The sequence below is a fragment of the Macadamia integrifolia genome, chromosome 7 (assembly GCF_013358625.1).
Source record: "Macadamia integrifolia cultivar HAES 741 chromosome 7, SCU_Mint_v3, whole genome shotgun sequence".
Taxonomy (NCBI): domain Eukaryota; kingdom Viridiplantae; phylum Streptophyta; class Magnoliopsida; order Proteales; family Proteaceae; genus Macadamia; species Macadamia integrifolia.
The window spans coordinates 28,711,715-28,733,528 of record NC_056563.1 but is presented as its reverse complement, the minus strand read 5'-3'; the positions used below and the strand labels follow the sequence as shown (position 1 = coordinate 28,733,528).

The 21,814-nt window shown below is 39.3% G+C and overlaps 1 protein-coding gene across 3 annotated transcripts; it reads left to right on the top strand.

Moving 5' to 3' along the window:
- Positions 1-261: 261 nt before the first annotated feature.
- On the top strand, positions 262-17,971 carry LOC122084284 (sorting nexin 2A-like). Of its 3 annotated transcripts, none has more exons than XM_042652404.1 (6): positions 262-1,792; positions 1,913-2,122; positions 2,501-2,761; positions 3,714-3,778; positions 7,625-7,711; positions 17,500-17,971. In XM_042652404.1, exons 1-5 carry the CDS (start codon positions 731-733, stop codon positions 7,686-7,688), a joined length of 1,662 nt encoding a protein of 553 aa, XP_042508338.1. In that variant the 5' UTR covers positions 262-730; the 3' UTR covers positions 7,689-7,711; positions 17,500-17,971. The 3 variants fall into 3 exon arrangements, with proteins under 3 accessions (XP_042508338.1, XP_042508337.1, XP_042508336.1); XM_042652403.1 differs by having other exon boundaries at positions 3,714-3,790; XM_042652402.1 differs by lacking the exon at positions 3,714-3,778 and having other exon boundaries at positions 264-1,792.
- The last annotated feature ends 3,843 nt before the right edge of the window (positions 17,972-21,814 follow it).

Genomic DNA, 21,814 nt, shown 5'->3' with positions numbered 1-21,814 from the left:
GCGGCCCGATCATATTTAAGACTCCTGATTATTTGGAAAAAATTAGGAGGAATTTGTCAGATACAACCGATTGGTGCGGATACCTGATTGGTATTGTATCGGTTTTGAAGTTACCCGATACCCGATCCAGTACCGTGTGCATTAAAAAATTTAAAACAATTCCTTGAAGAAAGCGCCGTTACGGTAACAACTACTTCTTTCAGATTTTCTCGAGACCGTAGATTCACGGATAAACTTCTAATTCATATATGATTACCAGCTACTAGCGTAAGATACTGCTCCCGATTTGTTTTTCCAAGGGGCCCTAAAGCTTTTCTTCCACTTGGGGTTCGTTGGTTCGAATTTCGATTCATTGCTCACCTTCTCATGCCTGCGACCACGTGCAGCTTCTTCGCCCATCCCTCCTGAATCGTGATACCTGATTCAACCTCTCTTCCTTCTAGTGTTGATTTCTGTTCTTCGTCGACCTTGTCTTCGTCTTCTTCCTCTAATGCTTCTTGCAAAATAGCTTCAATCACAAACACTGAAAGCACATGAATCAGAGGCGCTCTCTCCCTCTTTTGCAGTTCTCTAAATCGATTCTCTTCCTCTCTCTGTGACAATCTCCCTTGGCCTTTCTCACGCCATGGAAGACGAATCTGTACATTAACAGAGGTTTCTTAGTCTTCCAGTCTTGGTTCCTTTTACTCTTATTGTCAATAGTTGTTGATTGTTTTATAATCGAATTAAGATGATGGGTTCTGAGAACCATGGCTTCGAAGAAGCCCATCTCTTTGCATCTCGAGAAGAAATGGAGAGTCTAATCCTCGACGAGCCATGGAATGGAAAATCCTTCGCCGATTACCACAGCGCCATGTCTTCTTCTCTGGCTGACACACATCATCCTTTATCGCCGCCCACAGTCGTAGTCGAACCAGGCGATGATCCCTTGCTCTCGTCTTCGCCGCGATTCAGAGACCGTCGAAACCCTAATCTATCTGATAATTCATTCGTAGAACCTCCATCTTACGCAGATGTTATCTTCAGTCCATTAGGCGACGAGAACCCCGATTCCAACGGCGTCGAAAGTCTTTCCCCGGACTCGGTTAAATCAGGGAATTTGTCGAGGTCTGCTTCGTCGAGTTCTGATTACTTGAAGATCACGGTTTCGAATCCTGTGAAAGAGCAGGAGACTACGAATTCGCTCGTTCCTGGTGGGAATACTTATGTGACGTATTTGATCACGACGAGAACCAACATGCCAGACTTCGGTGGATCGGAATTTAGTGTTCGGAGGCGATTCAGAGATGTGGTGACCTTGGCGGATCGGTTGTCGGAGTCGTACAGAGGGTTCTTTGTTCCGCCCCGGCCGGATAAGAGCGTAGTGGAGAGTCAGGTCATGCAAAAGCAGGAATTTGTGGAACAGAGGCGTGTGGCTTTGGAGAAATACCTGTGTAGATTGGCAGCGCATCCGGTGATCAAGAAGAGCGAGGAGCTGAAGGTGTTCTTACAGGCCTGGGGGAAGCTTCCTTTGCCCACGACGACAGACGTGGCCTCGAGGATGCTGGATGGAGCGGTGAAGCTTCCAAAGCAGTTGTTTGGGGAATCTGCCAATGTCGTTGCCCCGCATGAGGTAGTCCAGCCTGCAAAAGGGGGGAGGGATCTGCTCAGGATCTTTAAGGAATTGAAGCAGTCGGTCTCTAATGATTGGGGTGGCTCGAAACCATCTGTGGTTGAGGAAGATAAGGAGTTTTTAGAGAAGAAAGACAAGCTGCAGGATCTCGAGCAGCAACTCAGCAATGCATCACAGCAAGTAGGTTTAACTTCTCTTGTTCCTTCATTCTGTTTATTATAATCTTATGTATGTTTTCCCATTTAGGAGCCTTCCCAGTTAGTTTCTCACGCTGTATTTTTTTACTTCTATTATTTGCAGGCTGAATCAATTGTCAAAGCTCAGCAGGATATTGGAGAAACAATGGGAGAATTAGGTTTAGCTTTCATCAAGCTAACCAAATTTGAAACAGAGGAGGCCGTTTTTAACTGTCAGAGAATGAGAGCTGCTGATATGAAACGTGTTGCAACAGCTGCTGTCAAAGCTAGCAGATTCTATCGGGAATCAAATGCTCAAACAGTCAAACATCTGGTAAATTATGATTCTTTTGACAACAATTAAATGATATAGCATCGTAGATACTGAAATGTTCAAATGATATAACCTTGATGCTCAAATATTCAGATGGTAACATCAATTATGGCATAGTTGCAAGAAGAAAGAAAAAGGAAAACTGTTCATCATAAATGTTCAAGTATGAAGTATCTAAAACTTCTTAGATTGAAATTGTGTTATCACTAATGGGAATGCATCTTTGACTGGATCAACTGAGACTCATTCTGTGCCAGTTGTCACTTTTGCTTTTTTGGTTGTTTGGTAATTAGAATGGTTAACACAAAAGGTAATTTAGTTTAAGGGTCTTATAGACTTGATATGGTCCACTTACCCATTGCATTGTAAATGTTGCAGGATACACTACATGAGTATCTTGGATTAATGTTGGCTGTCCACGGTGCATTCTCAGATCGCTCAAGTGCTTTGTTGACAGTGCAGACTCTCCTATCTGAACTTTCATCCTTGCATTCGAAAGCTGAAAAACTTGAAGCTGCATCATCCAAAATATTTGGTGGTGACAAATCTAGAATTCGCAGAGCAGAAGAGTTGAAAGAAACCATAAAAGCTACAGAGGACGCTAAATATATTGCTGTTAGAGAATATGAACGCATCAAGGTAAATATTTATTTCTGATATTTGATGAGTTATCAATAATTCTAAATCTGAGGCCATTTCACATCTGTTGTATTCAAATAGATATTGATGGCTAAGAATTCGAAAGTATTTTCACGATAAAGTATTCTTGTTAGAATAATGATGTGAATAACCACCATAGAATAAGCTAATCTAATTAGTCACTGCTATGTTGGAGCCTTGGAGGCTGTAGTCTAAATAAATTTCCATAGGGGAGTTAACAGTCTATAAGGTTCTAATTCATTATAATGTTAAGTCTCTGTAGTCAAATATATATTTTTGAACATTTATAATCTAAATTCTATGATTTGCTGGAAAATACGGTTTTAAATTAATACCAGTACAGAAATAATGTAAATCGTTGTACAGGCATAAGAAAGAATCGTTAGCTTTTTTCTTGAAAGGGAAAAATGAAGTTGCTTGCTGGTATAAAAAGGTCCAACAAACTAATCATTAGTCAAGAATACTGAGAGTGTCAGAGCCTTAAAGGAATCCTTCAAATTCGGGCATGAACATCTTCATAGGCTAGCACATGAAAACAGTAGATGTGATTTTTTTCTCCGCTTTAATTCTGATTTCTTTCAGTGAGTTTCACTTCCACTTTCATGAACAAAATGTCATTTTATTGTAGAAAGGTTTGGCAAGGGGGTGTGAAACCATTGTGATGTGAGATGTCACTTGAAACCATGATTCAGTTTCAGGCTTGTATTACTTTGGCCAGCCCATGAACACCTTGGATCTGACACCCTACATGCTCTAGTTCTTGTCCAAGTATCCAGTCCATGGTTATGAAAACTGGTGTGGGCACCAATTCTGTGTTTGGTACCACTTATCTGGAGTGATTCTAAGTGGTTTTTATTCATTTTAAGAGATTGTGATTGGAATTGAATTTAGCAAAAATTAAACTCTTAATCATTTTTGTCACGGCATCTAGGTGATCCAAGGTGTTGGAGGGGACCTGTACACAAGGCGACCAAGGTGCCCGCCTTGGCAATCAAGGTGTTTGGAATGGTTTGTTAATTTTTTGCCCTTTCAGGGTTGGTTCTTTTGAAATGGAAAAGTTTCACTTCTCTTCCTAAGAATCACTTACTCTTTTGTTTTTAAAAGTTTTTGGTGGAGATAATTAATGGTAGGCTTGTTTTCTGTAAGAGTCAATTGTAAGGATCAAATGAGTGCTTCCATAAGAATTACTCCAGAAAACCAGAAGTTATCCTAAGCACAACCCACTCCGCCAAAGGCTAGTTTCTGGTCTAACTGTTTTTTGCCTTGACCCCTCTTCCTTATAAGCAACACCTTTGCCTAAACAGAAAAAGGATTAGAGTACTAGAATGATACCCTTCCAATTGAAGACTCCATAGCGGTAGGGAGATCAACCCTTAACTAAGTGGAGACAGTAAATTACAAAGGATTATTCTGGCCGACAGTATATTCTTTTCCCCTCCTACTCACTTACCAGTTTTTTCCAACTCGTACACCATTTAATTTTTCCGCTCTAGATGACAGGGATTCAAGCTAACAGTACCATAGAAATCAGAATGCCATTACAGAATCGGAGGGCTTGCAAAACCAGCAGCTAGAACACTCAGATTACCCCAGACTACGGATCTGATCAGCCCCAAATTAACAATATCAGTAGCCCTCGACTTTGAAAAAGCCTATGATAGAGTTTTCTAGTGAGCTAATGTGGCATGTACTAAAGAAGAGAAGGGTATTGAGTAAATATGTGGATATAATTGAAGATATGTATGAGGATGCGATGACTAGTGTGAGAACCGTTTTACCAAAAAAAAGACTAGTGTGAGAACCGTGGGAAGGGAATTCCCAGTTACAATTGGACTACATCAGGGGTCTGCTTTAAGCCCTTATTTGTTATCATGGATGATTTAAGCAAGAACCTCCAAGACGAGGGTTCCGTGATGTTTTCTCTTTGCTAATGATATTGTTTTAGTGGATGAAACAAAAGCTAGGATTACCAGTAAGCTGGAGCTATGGAGATTAACCTTGGAATCAAGGGGTTTTAAGATAAGTAGAACGAAGATAGAGTATATGATATGTAACTTTAATCACTCTACAATGGATAATGAAATAGTGAAGATTGAGGAGAGGGAGGTACCTCAAAGTGATCATTTTAGGTATCTGGGACAATCATAAATAAAGAAGGTTATAGGAAGGATGATGTTTCACAGAGTATTAAGGTGGGATGGATGAAGTGGAGAGGTGTCTGGGGGTGTTGTGTGATCGGCATATTCCTTTAAAGCTTAAAGGAAAGTTCTATAGGATAGCCATTAGACTGGCTATGATGTACAGGGTGGAATCTTGGGTAGTTAAGATGTGTCATATTAATAAGCTATGTGTAGCAGAGATGAGGATGCTGATATGAATGTGCGGCAAAATAAGGAAGGATAAAGTAAACAATGACCGTATTAGAGCTGATTTGGGAGTTGCCCCAATTCATGATAAGCTCCGAGAAGGCCGTTTGAGGTGGGATGACCACGTTCAATTGGAGGCCCAGAGATGCACCAGTAAGGAGGAGTGATCTGATTTAGACTGAAGGAGCTAAACGAGCTAGGGGCAGTTCTAAAATGACCATAGGAGAAAGTAGTGAGGAAAGACATGGATAGTTTAGGTCTTGTCCCAAGTATGACCTTGAATAGACCTGATTGGAGGGCAAGAATCCGTGTATCCGACATTCCGACCCCATTTTGGTGAGATTTTACTGATTTGTTGTGTTGTGTTCCTTTGTATTTCTACTTTTCTTTTGCTGTCTTTGATTGGATCCATGTAGCCAACCCCTTTTAGTTGGTATAAGGCTGAGTTGTTGTTGTAGGTCTCCATTTGGTCTTCAATATTTGAAAATTTGATCTCAATCCGAAGGTGAGATGGAAAGATATTGTAAGAAAACCAATTAGTAACTAGGTTCCAGATTTAGCAACTCTGAAGTAACTTCTCATTAGCACAGCCACTCATTGTCAAATTAACAATATAACAGCCACTCAATAATTGGATAGCATATGTCAAAACCAAGGAGATTCAACAAACAGATGCTTCAGGTCAGTATCCACATGTAAATAATAACTTAATCTATAAATTGTACCAGAAGTACCACTCCAACCACAGAAAAACCAACAGATAGTGCTTCAATACTCACCACCAATTGATGGTGAGCACAAGGTATATTGGTCCCCTAAGGTTGCTGATCAATAGAAACAGAAACAACAACATTACCTCAGAATTAGTAACGATCAGAAATAGCCCAACTATAGGTCAGGTCAGTCTCTCACTGTGGTCAGAGGAAGGCTGTGGAGAGGAGAACAACTCTTCCAAAGAACAACCTCAGGCTATGGCTGGATGTGGAGTAATGGCCTTTGCACAAAATTAGACACTATGTAAAGTAATAGCAACTTACGGATCCAAGAGATTTAGCCATTGGTTTGACTTTTACTCATTGTCGAAGGGAGGCTCTGTAATGGACAGGATAATACCAGAAGTTTCCTTTGATTGATGGGCCAATGGAAAGCTATTGTCTCTTGGAAGTTTTTCTTCTAGAAACTTCCAAACTCAGATGACGCTGGATTACTTGACGACTCCTTCAAACTAATTTCTACGTGACTCGATGGAGTAGCCTTGAGGATCAAATAGCAGCAGTGACAAAGAGTCTCAAAGTCAATACATCACCACAGAAGACTGGTAGCAGGCCCCAAAAAAGGAGAAAAAAAAAAAAAAAAGAAAAAGAAAAAAGAAAAAAAGCAAAAAAAGAAAACAGAAACTAAGATTAATAAACAGAGAAGGAGAGGACGAAGGAAGGATATGATCTGTCTCTCACAGATCTTGGTCTGTCACCAGTGGTCTCCCACCACAGACTGTCTCTCACAGCAACTGAATCACACGACATTCAATGGCAAAGCCAAGTTTTCAAACATCCAAATCGTGGGGACTGAAGAGAGCCCCTTCTTTTTATTAATGAACTTCCAAAAATCCCCCTTTTGCTTGGGGAAGAGAATCCACTGCAAAATATCATCTATTAAAGAATGAAACTAACCTATATCACCTTCTAATTCTAGTTACAGCAAATATAGACTGAATAAATCTCAGAACAGAAACAATACCAAGAAAAAATCTTCTAAATCTTCTTTGATGAGACCCACACAAGTCAGCAACCTCTTCCAGAAAATACTCTCCATGCAAGTCCAGAACAAAAAATCTTCCACAAGTTCTCCATGCAAGCTGGCTTTGGACCCCACTAAATCTGTCAAATATCCACCAGAATTGGTGCTGATCGATACACACATGGCAGCAGCACAGTCTGGAAAAATTTTGGACTTAAATCTGGCCCATTAAAGTGGGCTATGGGCCGATTGACATGGCCTGGAAGGTAGGCTTACTGGTCTGGCTGGTTCTTCTCCATCGATCTACATCGCTAGGTCTCCCAAAAGAGGTGACATTCAACTGCAAGACTAGATAACAACAACATTTGGTATTGTGTTTTTGACATGAGATGCTTTTCTTGGAGCTTTGCTGGTTTTTGTTCCTTGGGGCTACCCTTTCTTAGCTTTGGTAAGAGTTGCGTGTGGGGACCGGATTATGGTTGTGTTAAATTTTCCAGCTGCATCCACTAATAAGGTGTTATTTTGTTGAACTCCCTGCGTAAAGCCGATACACCTCTTACCTCTTGAAAGTGATTCCCTTCTCTCACTCTGTACATTGTGCGTATGTACATATACACTAATACTATATGTTTTGTTTGTGAAATACTTGAAATTCTGTAGATAATAAACCAACCCTTCCTTCTTGAATTTTTTTTTTTTTGAACTTGGAAGTATGACTTCAATGATGCTATGAATGCAGGAAAACAACAGGAGTGAGCTTGAAAGGTTGGACAGGGAAAGACACAATGACTTCTTGGCCATGATGAAAGGGTTTGTAGTTAATCAGGTATTTATTTTCATCTTTTGCTGGCCAAGGTTTCCGATGGTTAGCCTGTTTGGTAATATGTAGATCTTATCATAAACCATGTGTACATCAATAGCTGGGCTTGATGAACTCTTAATGAAGAAGTTTAAGCTAATTATTGGAGTATATTTTACTGGACTTGATCACACTTTTTTTGGAGTACATCTGGTGTGAACTTGCATCGAAGTTATTTTATGTTAGATTGTCTTCAAAATGTAATTGTTGCCATCTCAAAATCTAGATCTTAGCCTAGTTATCAAACATGTAGTCTGTCTATGTTGTAAGGTGAAGCAAGACAAAACTGGTTTGCCATATAAACCTTTAGGATCCATGGTATTTGGTTGCGTGGGAAAGTAGGATAATCTGATGTTCCTATGATCCTTGCACAGATGTGCCTATATTGGGCCTGGTGTCAAGGACTTTGGATAGTGGGGAAAAGAAGAGAAATCTGTGCTAGACAGAGAGAAATGAGATGCTTATATTGTGTAAGTGTTACTGGTATTATGAGTTATGAGGGTAGTTGGATCTTACGTGATGCTGAATTTATTTTACTAGGCTATACCAGATGCAAGTTCACACCACACATGCACACGTTCTGTAGAAAAGAAGGAAAACCTGCTATCGTGCCTTATATCATGAATCATGATCCCATGAAAATGCCATCATGGGATTGTGGGTAGAGATGTTGGGCATGGGTTTTAGGTCTGGGTGTTGAACTTCATCCCATTTAAACCCTTATTCTTCTCTTTGGGGGTGGGGTGTGGTACGTAAAAGAGATGATCTTATTAAGAGAAGAATGTATAAAGAAACAGATCCAGCTGAAAAAACAGCTGATTTTATGACAGACTTTACATTAAAAAAGAAATAAAAGAAAAGAGCTCAGCAAACCATCTCCCTGATGATTTCTCATGAGTGATCTTCTGCCATGGGTAGCCCTTTGGATAAGCTTGCATTCCTTGAAACTGATATAGTTGAAAGACTCACTCTAGGCCAACCTTTGGTTCTCACCCTTACTTGGAATACGACATGTGCCGAGTTGATCCTGATGGAATTGTAACAGCAGAAATGTGATTTGAAAATACAAGAGATAAGCCAAAGGAATTGTGTTAATATGTGTATAAAATAACTTCGATGTAGCTGCAATGAGAAACAAGTGTTGTAGCCCTTCAGATGGACAGTTGGACACTCGAACTTTTGACTACCAACTTCAGTTTATCATTTGAGCCAAGAAACATCATAGTTGTCTTGTCGCCTAGGTGAACCAAGGCGGTCGAGTGGGCAAAAACTAAGGTGACACCAACAAGGTGCTGAGGTGGTGCCTAGGCGATCAAGGCGCCAATCTAGAAAAAATCACCTAGATCCCTAGGCGATGCCTTGACAACTGTAAGAAACATTATAAGCTACTTAGTGACATTAAAAAACTAAAAATATAGAATACTTCTATGGAACCAAGACACTAAGCACTTTGGCCACTAACAATACACTTCGCTGATTAGCCAAATCAATTATCTTATAGGAACTTTTAGATAAACCTAGAAAAGTTAGGCATGCCGAAAACTACCAAAACATTCATTGTGGCACTATTTATAGGGAAATTTAGTAATATATGCCCGACAACTAGAACTATGACTTCACCGCTCGCAATAATTGGACCTAGTAATTGATGGATCCTACCCAATAAAATCACACATGCTTAGTCTGATGTAGATCGCAGGAACAAGGCCCAAAACCAGTTCAGACCGGTTGTGGGATGCGACTGTTGTGGGAGGCAACCTGGTCTGGTGGGGCTTGGTTCTTGGTTATTGATTGGCTCTCTCAAAGACAGCCTGCATGTACGAGAGTTAAAGATTCATTCAAGATTTGTGGGCCCCATTTTGACCGTAACATCGGGGAATTATTGGGATTGAATGAAAAAAAAGAAAAGAAAGCTTTATGCTGGAAAACTGTGAGATGCAGTGCTGTGAGAGACAACTTGGGTGAGATGTCCTAGGAAAGGGTCAGATGTCCTAGGGAAGAGTGAGATGCTCGACCCAACCTATCCCTCTTCCCCATCTATCTTTTTCTTCCCTTTCTTCTCTACGTTTTCTGTTTATTTTTTCATCTTTAATTTCTGTTACTAGTTTCCCGCGACGCCATCAAATCTGGATTTCTGGACAGCAAGCTTCTTAGAGATTCTATCAGCTACTGAAGTATCGATCCTACTGTAGGGTTGGTTCTTACCTGGAATTCACTGCTACATTAATTGGTATCAGAGCCAGAAGGGCAGCAGTCGGCGTTGATGATTGTGGAGTCTACTTCCCACTAGAAGATGATCATGCAAGTTTGATTCAACAACTCAACCAAACTCGTGATGAGTTTTTTTTCAGGATGGGGAGAGTTGATGTAGATTGCAGGAACAAGGTCCAAAACCAGTTCAGACCGGTTTTGGGATGCGACTGCTGTGGGTGGCAGCCTGGTCTGGTGTGGTTTGGTTCTTGGTTCTTGATTGGCTCTCTTAAGGATAGCCTGCATATACAAGAATTAAAGATTCATTCAAGATTTGTGGCCCCATTCTGACCATTACATAGGGGAATTTTTGGGATTGAATGAAAAAAAAGAAGAAAGATTTATGCTGGAAAACTGTGAGATCTAGTGCTATGAGAGAGCTTGGGTGGGATGCCCATGAGTGAGATGCCCTGGGGAAGAGTGAGATGCTCGACCTAACCTATCCCCATTCCCCGTCTATCTTTTTCTTCCCTTTCTTCTCTACCTTTTCTGTTTATTTTTTCATCTTTAATTTCTGTTAGTAGTTTCCTGTGACACCATCAAATCTAGATTTCTGGACAACAAGCTTCTTGGAGATTCTATCAGCCACTGAAGTATCGATCCTACTGTAGGGTTGGTTCTTACCTAGAACTCGCTCCTACATTATAGTCTTTGCCACACATGGAAAAACTTGCTTGTTTTTCTATTAAATGGTTTGCTTTTTCATGAGTCTCCAAGCATGAGTTTTTTATTTTATTTTATTTATTTTTTATTTCAGAAATTTGAAAAATGATTGCATGTTTGCTTGACAATTGTAGGATAAATCATGTGCACATCTTGCCTCATAAAGTCTTCATTGAATGTTCCAATATAATGGATTTGCGCTTATGCACCGCAAGTAGGATCGGATAAAAGTTGTAAGTGCCTATTTTGGGATTTTGGCCAGGATGAATCGATTATTATCGGAGGTGACCTGAACAGATATGTTGGGAGAGATCATAGAGGGTATGGTGGTGTCCATAGAGGATATGGGGTGGGGGCAAGGAACGAGGAAGGGACCTCAATCTTAGACTTTGCGGTAGTCTTATGATTTATCCATTGTGAACACTTTCTTTGAGAAAAAGAGGGGAGCACTTAGTTACATACAAAAGTGGGAATTATACCAGTCAACTAGATTTCTTCCTAATGAGAGGGGCGGACTGAAGGTTGTGTAAGGATTATGAGGTTGTTCCTGGGGAGATTCTTACCACCTAACATAGAATGGTGGGTCCTGATATGTGCCCAAGGTTTAAGATCTCGATCTCGCTCTGGATTTTGTTGGGACAAAATATTGAGATCTCGCATCTAGTATTTTTTCCCTGGTCATTTTGGTGGTTGGTCTAGGTGGCCATATGGGCTTTTTAGCCCCTGAAACTTGTCATTTGCCCTATTTTAGGCCTTTTAAAAATGGTGAAAACCTCAGTTTTTTAAAAATCAAACCCAAAATGGTGCTTTGACTTCGGACCCTTCACCCTAGGCTATTCCACAATAAAAACAAATAGCTATTGACCATGTTTCTATGAAAAAAAAAAACCTAAAACTGTTCTTGATCTTTTAGATATCTTTCCTTTTTTACAATTCCCTAATCCTAATATCGTAATCTTTTTCGTCACTACTTCTAGATCGTATATAGCATATTTTTATATATTATCAAAATATATTATCTTGAACCACACGTGTGGGGATAAGCTAAAAAAAGAAGAAAATGATCTCCAAAGGTTGATGAAGTGATAATCTCCAATCTCCAATCTCCAATCTCCATGTGTTAAAGTTGTCTACACTGTAGTGGAGAGATTTGGCGAGAAAAACCACCAAAAGCTTACTTTTTCTTCACAACAAAGTGACATAGGCAAGAGATGTTGAGTTATGTCGAGTTGAGTGTTGAAATTATGTATTTACACCCCATGTGACATGGTCTTGACTTGACTCGAGACCGAGATATTCTCTAAGGTCTTGTGATCTCGATTGAGATATTATACATTTTATATATGGTCTGTGCTCTCGTCTTGCCGAGCAAAAAAACGAGTTAATAGCAAGATGTCGTCGAGATTTTGAACCATGTATGCGCCTCAGTGGCACAGAAGCATAGGGGGAGGGAATCTATTTACCCTAAGATAAGGTGGTGGAGATTAAAAGGGGAGTCCCTAAGTCATGGTTTTAAGTATCTCCGATACCGATACGATACCCTCCGATACGTATCTTAAATTTAGTCGGCCGATACGATACACACCGATACGATACATTGAATTTTTTAAATCATTTCGTATCAATATATATCCTACAATACATACCGATATGCATCAATACACCACTAATACACATCGATACGATACGACATGCCTCGATACGACTCTATGAAAAATATAAAATTGAGGTAAAATGTACGTTTCGGTATGTATTGGTACGTATCGGTGAGTATCGGTATGTATCGATCGGTACGTATATATCAGCACGTATCGGTGAGTATCGATATATATATCGGTACGTATCGGTGAGTATCGATACGTATCGGCGCTACGGTCATATAATGGCCAATATGGGTAATTTTTCAGAAAAAAACGATTTTTTGAAGGGTTTTTGTTCCAAAGTTGCTGTCAGTCATATTTCTCTCTAACTAAAGTGGAAATCAAGGTTGGGAACAAGTATTTTACATTTATGGGACAACTACAAACCTTGAATTCTTAGTACAATACCCTCAATGTAGTGTTTATGCATAATACATGTTATCAATAGCTTTTTTTAACAAATTCTTTATGCAAAAGTGTTTAAAAAAATGTTTCCTATCCATTTATGTGTGTATCTTTAGCGTATCTAAGTGTATCTCCGATACGATATGATACCTTCCGATACGTATCTTAATTTTAGCCGATCGATACGGCGACCGATACCGATACTTTAATCCTTGACCTAAGTACATTTAAAAATAATGTGGTTAAACAAGGAAAGTGGGACTTTGAGGGAGACAACAATGCGATGTGGAATGAGATGATGACTTATATTAAGACTTACGAGGGTTGCCAAAGAGGTACTCTGGGAAGCGAAGGGTAGTTGTCAGGCCCAAAGAGGTTTTAGGGTGATCTGGTGGTGGGATGATGAGGTCCAAGTAGCCATTAAGACTAAGAAAACTAAAAACTAGTTTTAAGACATGGTGAAGGACTAAAGAGACGGAAGATAAAAAGATGCACTGTAATACAAGGAACGAAGCTAGATTGAGTTTGGGGAGAGCCAGAGCAAAGAAATATAAGGACCTCTACACTAACCTTAACACAAAAGAGGGGGAAAAATCCATTTATAAGATGGCTAAAATGAGATAAAGGAAAATAGAGATTTCGACTAGGTGAGATATATGAAAAGTGATCAGGGATGAGCCTTAAGCCCTTACTTGTTTGCACTTATAATGGATGAGCTGACCAAGAGCATCCTAGATGAGGTCCCATGGTGTATGCTATTCACCAATGAGTTTTGGTGGATGATACAAAAGCAGTGATTAACGCAAGATGCTTTAAGATTTGTAGACTGACGACGGAGTATATTATGTGTAACTTTAGTCACATCATGATGGATAATGATATGGTGAAAATTGAGGAGAGAGAGAGATACACAATAACTATTTTAGATATCAGACGTCAACCTTAAATAAAGAAGTGACATAGAAGATGATGTTTTATAGAGAACTAAGGTGGGATGGATGAAGTGGAGGGGAGTGACCTGAGTGCTTTGTGACCGATGCATTCCACTAAAGCTTGATGGGAAGTTTTATAGGATTGTATTTTGGCTGGCTATGATGTATGGGGTGACATGTTGGTATATAAGGAAGTGTCATATAAAGAAGCTATGTATAGCAGAGATGAGGATGTCATGATGGGTGTGCGGAAAAACTAAGAAGGATAAAGTAAGGAATGAACATATTAGAGCTGATTTGGGATTTGTCCCGATTAATGGCAAGCTCTGAGAAAGTCGTTTGAGGTGGTATGGTCATGTTCAACAGAGGCTTGGGGACGCACCAGTAATTCAGTAAAGATGAGTGATCTGATTATGACTGAAGGAGCTAGAAGATCTAGGGGCAGGCCTAAAATGACCATCGGAGAATTTGTGAGGAATAAAGCCTGGGTCTTGTCTCAAGTGTGACCTCATATGGAGCCTATTGGAGGGCAAAGATCCATGTAGCTGACCCCATTTAGCTGAGCTGTGGCTCTTTCCTCTTACTTTAATCTCTCTTTCACTTCTCTGGTATCGTTTCTTTTTTCCTTCTGTTGTCTTTTTTCCTTTTATGTTTGGACCTCAGTTTTTCCCTATTTGTTTTGTATAGATCCTTGTAGCTGGTCCCATTAAGTTGGTATAAGGCTAAGTTTGTTGTTGTTGTTGAGTGATGTTGCAGCAAGATTGATGAATGGATATAGTTCAAACAATTTCAGGCATCTCTTATTGATCTAAAATGTTTACTGGCACCATTGGGACTTGGATTTTTCGCAGTTTTATACAATCCTTGACTTGGGAATTTATTTTTTTAAAGGAGCTATATTCATATGTCCTGAGTTGTCCTCCAAACCATGGGCATTTCAAGATTTATCAACCAGCTTCTTCGTAGCTTCCTTCCAAGTTTTGGCATTTGTTGTTGCTGTAATTTTTTTTTGCCTTCTTTTCTTGAGATTTTATTGTTGGCTTTCTTTCAGTTTCAGCAACAAATTCAACCATACCTTTTGCATTTTGAATCTCAGCAATGTGCTGCTATGTCAGTACTGCTGGAATCTCAGAGCAGTAGCTATAAAACCTATCTACCCTTATTCCAGCTGTCAAAATCCCATCTCTATCTCTAATTCAAATTTCTCTCTTGAAAACCAACCCTAAATCATTGGATATCTGATTTATTTCAGTGATCAGTTTTGGGATCATGGACAGTTTAGCATCATGATTCGCTGTAAACTAAGGAATTTTTGAGATAGCTTGAGGGGCTGTGACTTGATAAGATTACTTCATAGTCATTCTTGTTGTGAAGCTTGATGATCTTCAGGGCCATTGCAAGGTTGAAACCAGTGTTTTAAAGAGCGGAATTGGGATCTGGATCAGTCCTTGGTGATTCCGATCTGGAATTCTGGATTGTCCGGATTCTGCCCTAGCCGTAAAAATGCAGAAGTATGTATCAGCCACTCTGGATTGGCTGGAATTGGCCAGATTCTGCTGTAATTCTAGAAATACAGTATAGATTAGCCATACTAGCCGATCCAATCCTGAGTTTTCAAACCTTGGTTGAAACAGCAATGATTCTCAGGCCACTTAAATCCACCAAGTAATACACGTTGATGTGCAACTCAATGGATTGCTAATGGCTGTAAATATTATGCAAGTGGACTAGCCTGGCTACTGCCAGTCAGTGTGAGTTCTAGAGCTGCATGAGTTGCTGAAAGGCCATGAATTTTGTTGCTTGACATGGCCAACAGCGTAATGGAACAAGAGTTTGCCTCTGAAGATTGGCGGTGTTAAGCATGGCTCATCATATGAGATAGGTCATTTGAAAGTGAGGATATGGATGCTACTCAAGTGCGGGCTGTTATGGGTCATATTCTTGTTGCTAAGAAGCTGGAGAAGGGACATTGGTGGTGCACCTCATGATGCAGATAAGTCACTTAATGGGCTTATTTTATTGCAAATAAGCCTTAGGCTGGGTTATGTATGAGTTGCGCCTTTGATCACATGAGTTTTCTTTGTAATGGGTCACTTTAATGGCCTTAAAATATGGGTAGAAAGTAAAAAAATGAGATTTAATTCATTAGTTTAGTTAGAGTCCTGTTTTGAGTCTATTTCCTTTGTTTCAGTTTTCTAGTCACTTTAGGTTTCCCAGTTAGTTAAGGAATGTGTTAGGCATTTCCTTTTTAGTGTTTTTATTTAAGTCTTCTATATAAGTTTGTAAGGGGCTACAACATTGGACAATAATTTATGAATGAAGAAAAAAAAGATGGCTTTTGCTGTTGTGCTGTGGGATGCAGTTGGGTGAGATGCCTAAACCAGAGGGTGAGATGCCCATTCACTAGTTCTTCTTCCCCCTTCTCAACCCTCCATCGAATTCTCTTTCTTTTCTTATTGTCCTTTTATTTGTTTGCTGTGAGAGAGTGTTTGAGAGCTAGAACCAAGCTTATTGGAGGACATCTTCTCTATTCAGCCATAATTTCAGATCCTGCCTGGGATTAGGATCACTTGTGATTCTAGTTCTACATTACCTCAATTTTTGAGATTGGTACAGTATAGGTTATGCCCATATGCCATTAATTGATGTGGACTGCTTATCAATTTCAGATCCTGCCTGGGATTAGGATCACTTGTGATTCTAGTTCTACATTACCTCAATTTTTGAGATTGGTACAGTATAGGTTATGCCCATATGCCATTAATTGATGTGGACTGCAGATAAGCATGGAGTCTTGAGTAACAAATCTACTTTAACAGCTGTTGGTTGGTAATCTGATTCTATATAAGTTTGTAATGGGCTACAACATTGAACACAAATTTATGAATAAAGAAAAAAAGATCGCTTTTGCTGTTGTGCTGTGAGATGCAGTTGGGTCAGATGCTTAAACCAGAGGGTGAGATGCCCATTCACTAGTTCTTCTTCCCCCCTTCTCAACCATCCATCAAATTCTCTTTTTTTTTCTTCTTATTTTCCTTTTATTTGTTTGCTGTAAGAGAGTGTTTGAGAGCTAGAACCAAGCCTATTGGAGGACATCTTCTTTATTCAGCCAGAATTTCAGATCCTGCATGGGATTAGGATCACTTGTGATTCTAGTTCTATATTACCTCAATTTTTTGAGATTGGTACAATATAGGTTATGCCCATATGCCATTAATTGATGTGGACTGCAGATAAGCATGGAGTCTTGAGTAACAAATCTACTTTAACAGCTATTGGTTGCTAATCTGATTCTATATGGTTTCATGTTATTTCCGTAACTACCCACATTTTGAAGAATTTAATTTTATGTGTAACATAAGATAATAATTGAGCCATCCAATACTCTCATTTTGCCTTTCTGAGTCAGTTTTTCGTTTTAAGTGACGTTGGGTCTTCTATTGAGAGAAATCCTTGCATATCCTTGTCGGGATATTTTAGTCATTCATCCAAAATATTGACCTGGTCTGGACAAAATAACTGTTGTTGCAAATCCCTTACGTGTGTTGGGACCATTCTATTCACACTTGGTAGCTGCACAATGCTATTTAGGCATTCAATTCATTCTCACTCTTTTTACTTGTACATAGCAGCCATATTCCATATTTTGTATTTAAACTGCTGATGAAAACGATCACTTTCTCTGTATGACTGTTTCTTTGTGCACATGGTCTTCATTTGCTTCACAGAGGCCCTCTTTAACTTTCATTTCTCTGGGCTATAGCCAAAAAAAAAAAAGGAACAACTTTTATTTCTCTCTGGAATTTTATTAGGGTTTCTTCTTGCTTTGTGATACGAGGATGTCAATATTGTGTTTGTTCTACAGGTCGGTTATGCAGAGAAGATGGCAAATGTGTGGGCAAAGGTTGCTGAAGAAACAAGTATGTATGCCAAAGAGAGAAGTTGAAGTGTGACTGTAAATTTAGTTTAGTTTTGGGATTCTTTTCAATCATTTTCCTTTCTTTTATTTAATTGCTCCCCACCCAATACGTGGGGGTATTGCAATTTATGTACACTAGTAGGACATAACAGCACATCCATAATAATATTCAGAGCACTTGATAGAATGTTTTGAAATCCATCGTTTTGGTTGTATCTGTTTGAGAAGAAAATGGTTATAGTTATACACACTTCAATTTATTTCCTTACAGGGTGTGTGCTTGAGGCTGATAGGAAGGGAAAACATTGTAGTAATGACAGTATGACATTCCATACTGCTTTTCTTGCTTGGTTGTTGATTGGTGGTTTTTATTGTGTTAACAGATTATATGTTAAATAGATTGATATCACTGTTGTCATCCCTAATCTCCAAAAACTAATCTGCTTTTGTTGCATGATGTACAGAGTAGTTTTGTTTGTCAACTTTTTTTTTTTTGGGCTGGGGGAGTGGGGGGGAGGGGGGTTGTAATAAAGATTGAGGTGAACCAGAGCCTGAAAGGGTAGATCTGAGTGGTGCTTTCTAGGGTTTTTGCCATCTCGATGCTCTGACAACTTTTTTTTTTTTTTTTTTTTGGTTGCATTGCATTTGTAACGGAAAATTAGATTGTTGGTGAGTGACATGTTGGGTGGGAATTCGTCGCTACCATTCACATCAACAAACCGGGATTGGTGGGGATCAAGTTGGGTAAAGAGAGAATGTCTTCAATTATGGTGTATGACCCTCTGATTGGAGGAGAAAAGTCAATTTCCATCTCATGCAATTTTTTTTGGGGGAGGTTGGGCGGGAGAGAGAGAGAGAGAGAGAGAGAGAGGGGGGGTAGTATATTTTTAGCTGAGATTTTCTTGACTTCTTGGGTAGTGTCTTTTTCTTTAGTTGGGATAAGGCTGAGTTTTTTGTTGTTGTATATAAATTTGTGATCGAGATTGACCCAGTCAGAATTGGTCCAGAATTGTTGGTCATCATCTAGGTTAATTCTGTAGAAATTGTGATGGTCAGCTTGGACCTAGTTGACAGATACCACAATGGATTTTTCCCAGAAAAATGTTATTGAAAGTTGCTGAATAAGTTGGGGTTCGGCCTCAAGTCGTGCGTGTATAGGACGGCTGAGAAAGTAACAAAGAGTGACGATAGAGCAACCGACTCTATCATATTCTTTTCCCATGGAAGGATCACTGTCCCAAAGATTGAAGGTTCAACAATTTCCCTATTTGAATAAAGTGTAGGTCTTTGGGTCCTTAAACTAAAAAAGGAGAACAGAACGCAGCCCTTGTGCCCAGACAGGGGGTGAAATGATAGCCCTGCCCTTGTAAAATTCAAAATTTCCACCCCTGTGATGCTTGTGTCCCTCCTCAATGTACCAGCTGGACCGGGTAGAGTGTTCATAAAAAAAAGTAGTCTCTGCTCATCCACTGATCACAAGGGCTTCATCGCTCTCAAAGCAGCAACCTCGATCTTCTCTCGTTACTCGTCCTTCCTCAATTATGCTATGATGTCTACATCCGGAATGGCTGTCATAGGATATGGAACTAAATCTCAATCAGCAGCTCATTTGATCTTCCGTTTGATGTTAGTCTGACAACGGGATGCGGCTAACCAATTGGATTTCTAGAATTGCCGTTCGTCTCATTAAAGGGTGGGTAGTTCTTGCCATGGTCTTGGTTGATCGAGAAACCTCCGCCCGATAGAACATTGTTGACTTCTCAAATATCAGATCCAAGTTATTAAAAGATGGTGTCATTGAAATAGGAAATCCTAAGCAACCTGTGATCACCTCAAATCCATTATGCAATAGGAGATCCTTTTTGCCCGATAGCTGAGATCTTGCCAGTTCTAGCACCGGGAGAGCAATTTCAGAAGAAGAAAAAATCTCAAAATATGAAGAAAGATATATTTAAGAAGAATGGAGCACTCGTGTTAGCCGAAGGAGTAGGAAGCGCCAACGATGATTGATTGCTATGCAGGCGGCCCTTGAGACGAGGATACATCAAAAAGAAAAGAATAAGCATCGTCAGAAAAAAAGGCTGGCCATTTTTTGTGCGACTCTCAATAACTATTCTATTTCTTTTCCCCTGACATATTGGTTAATGATCCTCATAAACAAGCAAGGTTTCAAAACTCAGAATTGGGTCTTATCTGTTTCCAATTCGGATAGGACAGAATCTGTCAATTGTCTCGAAATTTTTTTTTTTTTGGTAAAAGAGAAGGGTTGTTGAGTTTCATAAAAACAACATCCAATCATAAAAAATTGATTATCATCCACTCTTTGGTTGGTTGAGTCTTGTAAGCATCCTTCTAACCATGATTATCGATAGATTTCTTATCAAAATTTTAGCTGTTACCTGGTTGCAGTCAGAGAAATGGAATAAATTGATAGGTATCTAGGCCTTCGGGCCTGATTTGTTTCGCGGGTCCATACTGACCCTAAAATCACATGGATTGGGTTATACCGGGGTTGAATGAGAACCATTCAACTTTCATCGAAAGCAGTGAAGAACTCTAAACACCTTATGTGAGTAGCCCCAAGGAGATAAGAGGAGTTGAACTCAGAACCACTCGGTTCCTGAGGCAAAGGTCCCTTGCTAACTCCGCTACTCTCTTGGGGTTATGAATGGAATAATTCACTTCCCCCATGGTTCACAAATACCCTCCTAGGTTTTGGTATTTTCCAAAATGTCCTTTATGATTCCATTTCTTTGGCTGTTATAGGGGTTGCAACTAAATTTCGTTCAATCCTCAGTGGTAGTCTTATCTTTTTTTTTTTGGTAAAAAAGAGAGAACAATAAGATATTTCATGATCAAGATTTCTTAAAAATTTGCAAAATCAAGCCATCAAACATTTGATTTGATCAATCAAATATGTAGATCTATGATCTATGCACCACATACTTCAAATTCCTGGCAAAATCAACAAAAAAAAGGGAGAGGGGAAATTAAAGTTTTACTTCGGTTGCGAGGTATATAACTCCTAAATTTGAAATGGCTCCATGGATTTCCCAAACATTTTTGATCGAGAACATAAGGGTGCATAAATCATGTTGCATAACAAGTTCTGAGCTATTCACTTGTTGCATTTCGGTCAAGAGATCCCTTGCTTGCTCCATTAAATCACCACCTGAGAGCATTTATATGTGCATTCATCTGGCCAAGTTCTATTACTTCTCATATTCCCAAAGAGTGAAAGAGAACTATAATATTTGCCTTCCCATATGCTTTGATCATGACATTATATTGTAAAAGGTCCTTGTGTCTTGATGAATCCTTATTTCCAGAGAACATCATGGCCTCAGCTTCCTTCCAAAGACCCTTCTCTGCAAAAGCATCTATTACTACAACAAATTTCTTAGATGAAGCCATGCTATTGAATTGTTACTTTCCAAGAAGTGCCATTTCCCTCTCAAGAAATGCTTCATCAATATACATCCTAATAATAGCAGGAAGAGAATGCTATGAATATGAAGAACTAGATTTATCCATTTCTTCAATCATACTCTCTACTTCTTGAAGAACAGCTCTGTGAGTTACAGTATCAGGGAACAGACCGACTTCTTTGATCTTCCTGTAGCAATTGAGAGCCACATCGATGTCCCCCACACTCGCATACAGAGATAGAAAGATGTTGTAAGTCTTGGTATCAGGAGAAATTCCTCCTTTCTTCCATCTTCTTGAGCAAAGTTTCTGCCTCCGACAAATGACCATGAATCTCAAGTAAAGATTCCAAATCATGTTGCAGTCTTAGCATTTGCAGGTAATGGATTAGGTGAATCAGGCCAATCCATATCATGTTGCAGTCTTTTCTTTCTTTTGCTTGGTAATGAATTATTTATTCACCCAAAAAAACATCAGGCCAATCCATATCACATTGAATCAGATTGCCTGCCCAATTTAAAGGTGTTAACTGAAATCAGACCTGTGTCAGTTAATGATTCCACCGATTTGATTTTTAAAACATGTAACAAGTCTAAGCATTTTTAATTCTCAAATCACTAATTAAGTTACATATGAATCAGTTCATCATTGCTGTTTCACACATAAGCCTTTTTTTTTGTGGTTTTCCCTTCTTCATTAACTACCTTCTTAATCTTATTATATGTTATTATTGTCTTATCGACCTATCAACTAAATTCTATTGCAGAATTCAGTAAGAAGTATAGATATCTCTGCATTTTACCTCTAAAACTTGGACAAAAGGGGAACTAAGAAG

Coding starts and splice junctions, on each gene's coding strand:
- LOC122084284 (XM_042652402.1), top strand. CDS start 731: ATGATGGGTTCTGAGAACCATGGCTTCGAAGAAGCCCATCTCTTTGCA. Junction 2,123..2,500: donor CTCAAACAGTCAAACATCTG/GTAAATTATGAT, acceptor TAAATGTTGCAG/GATACACTACATGAGTATCT. Junction 2,762..7,624: donor GAGAATATGAACGCATCAAG/GTAAATATTTAT, acceptor CTATGAATGCAG/GAAAACAACAGGAGTGAGCT.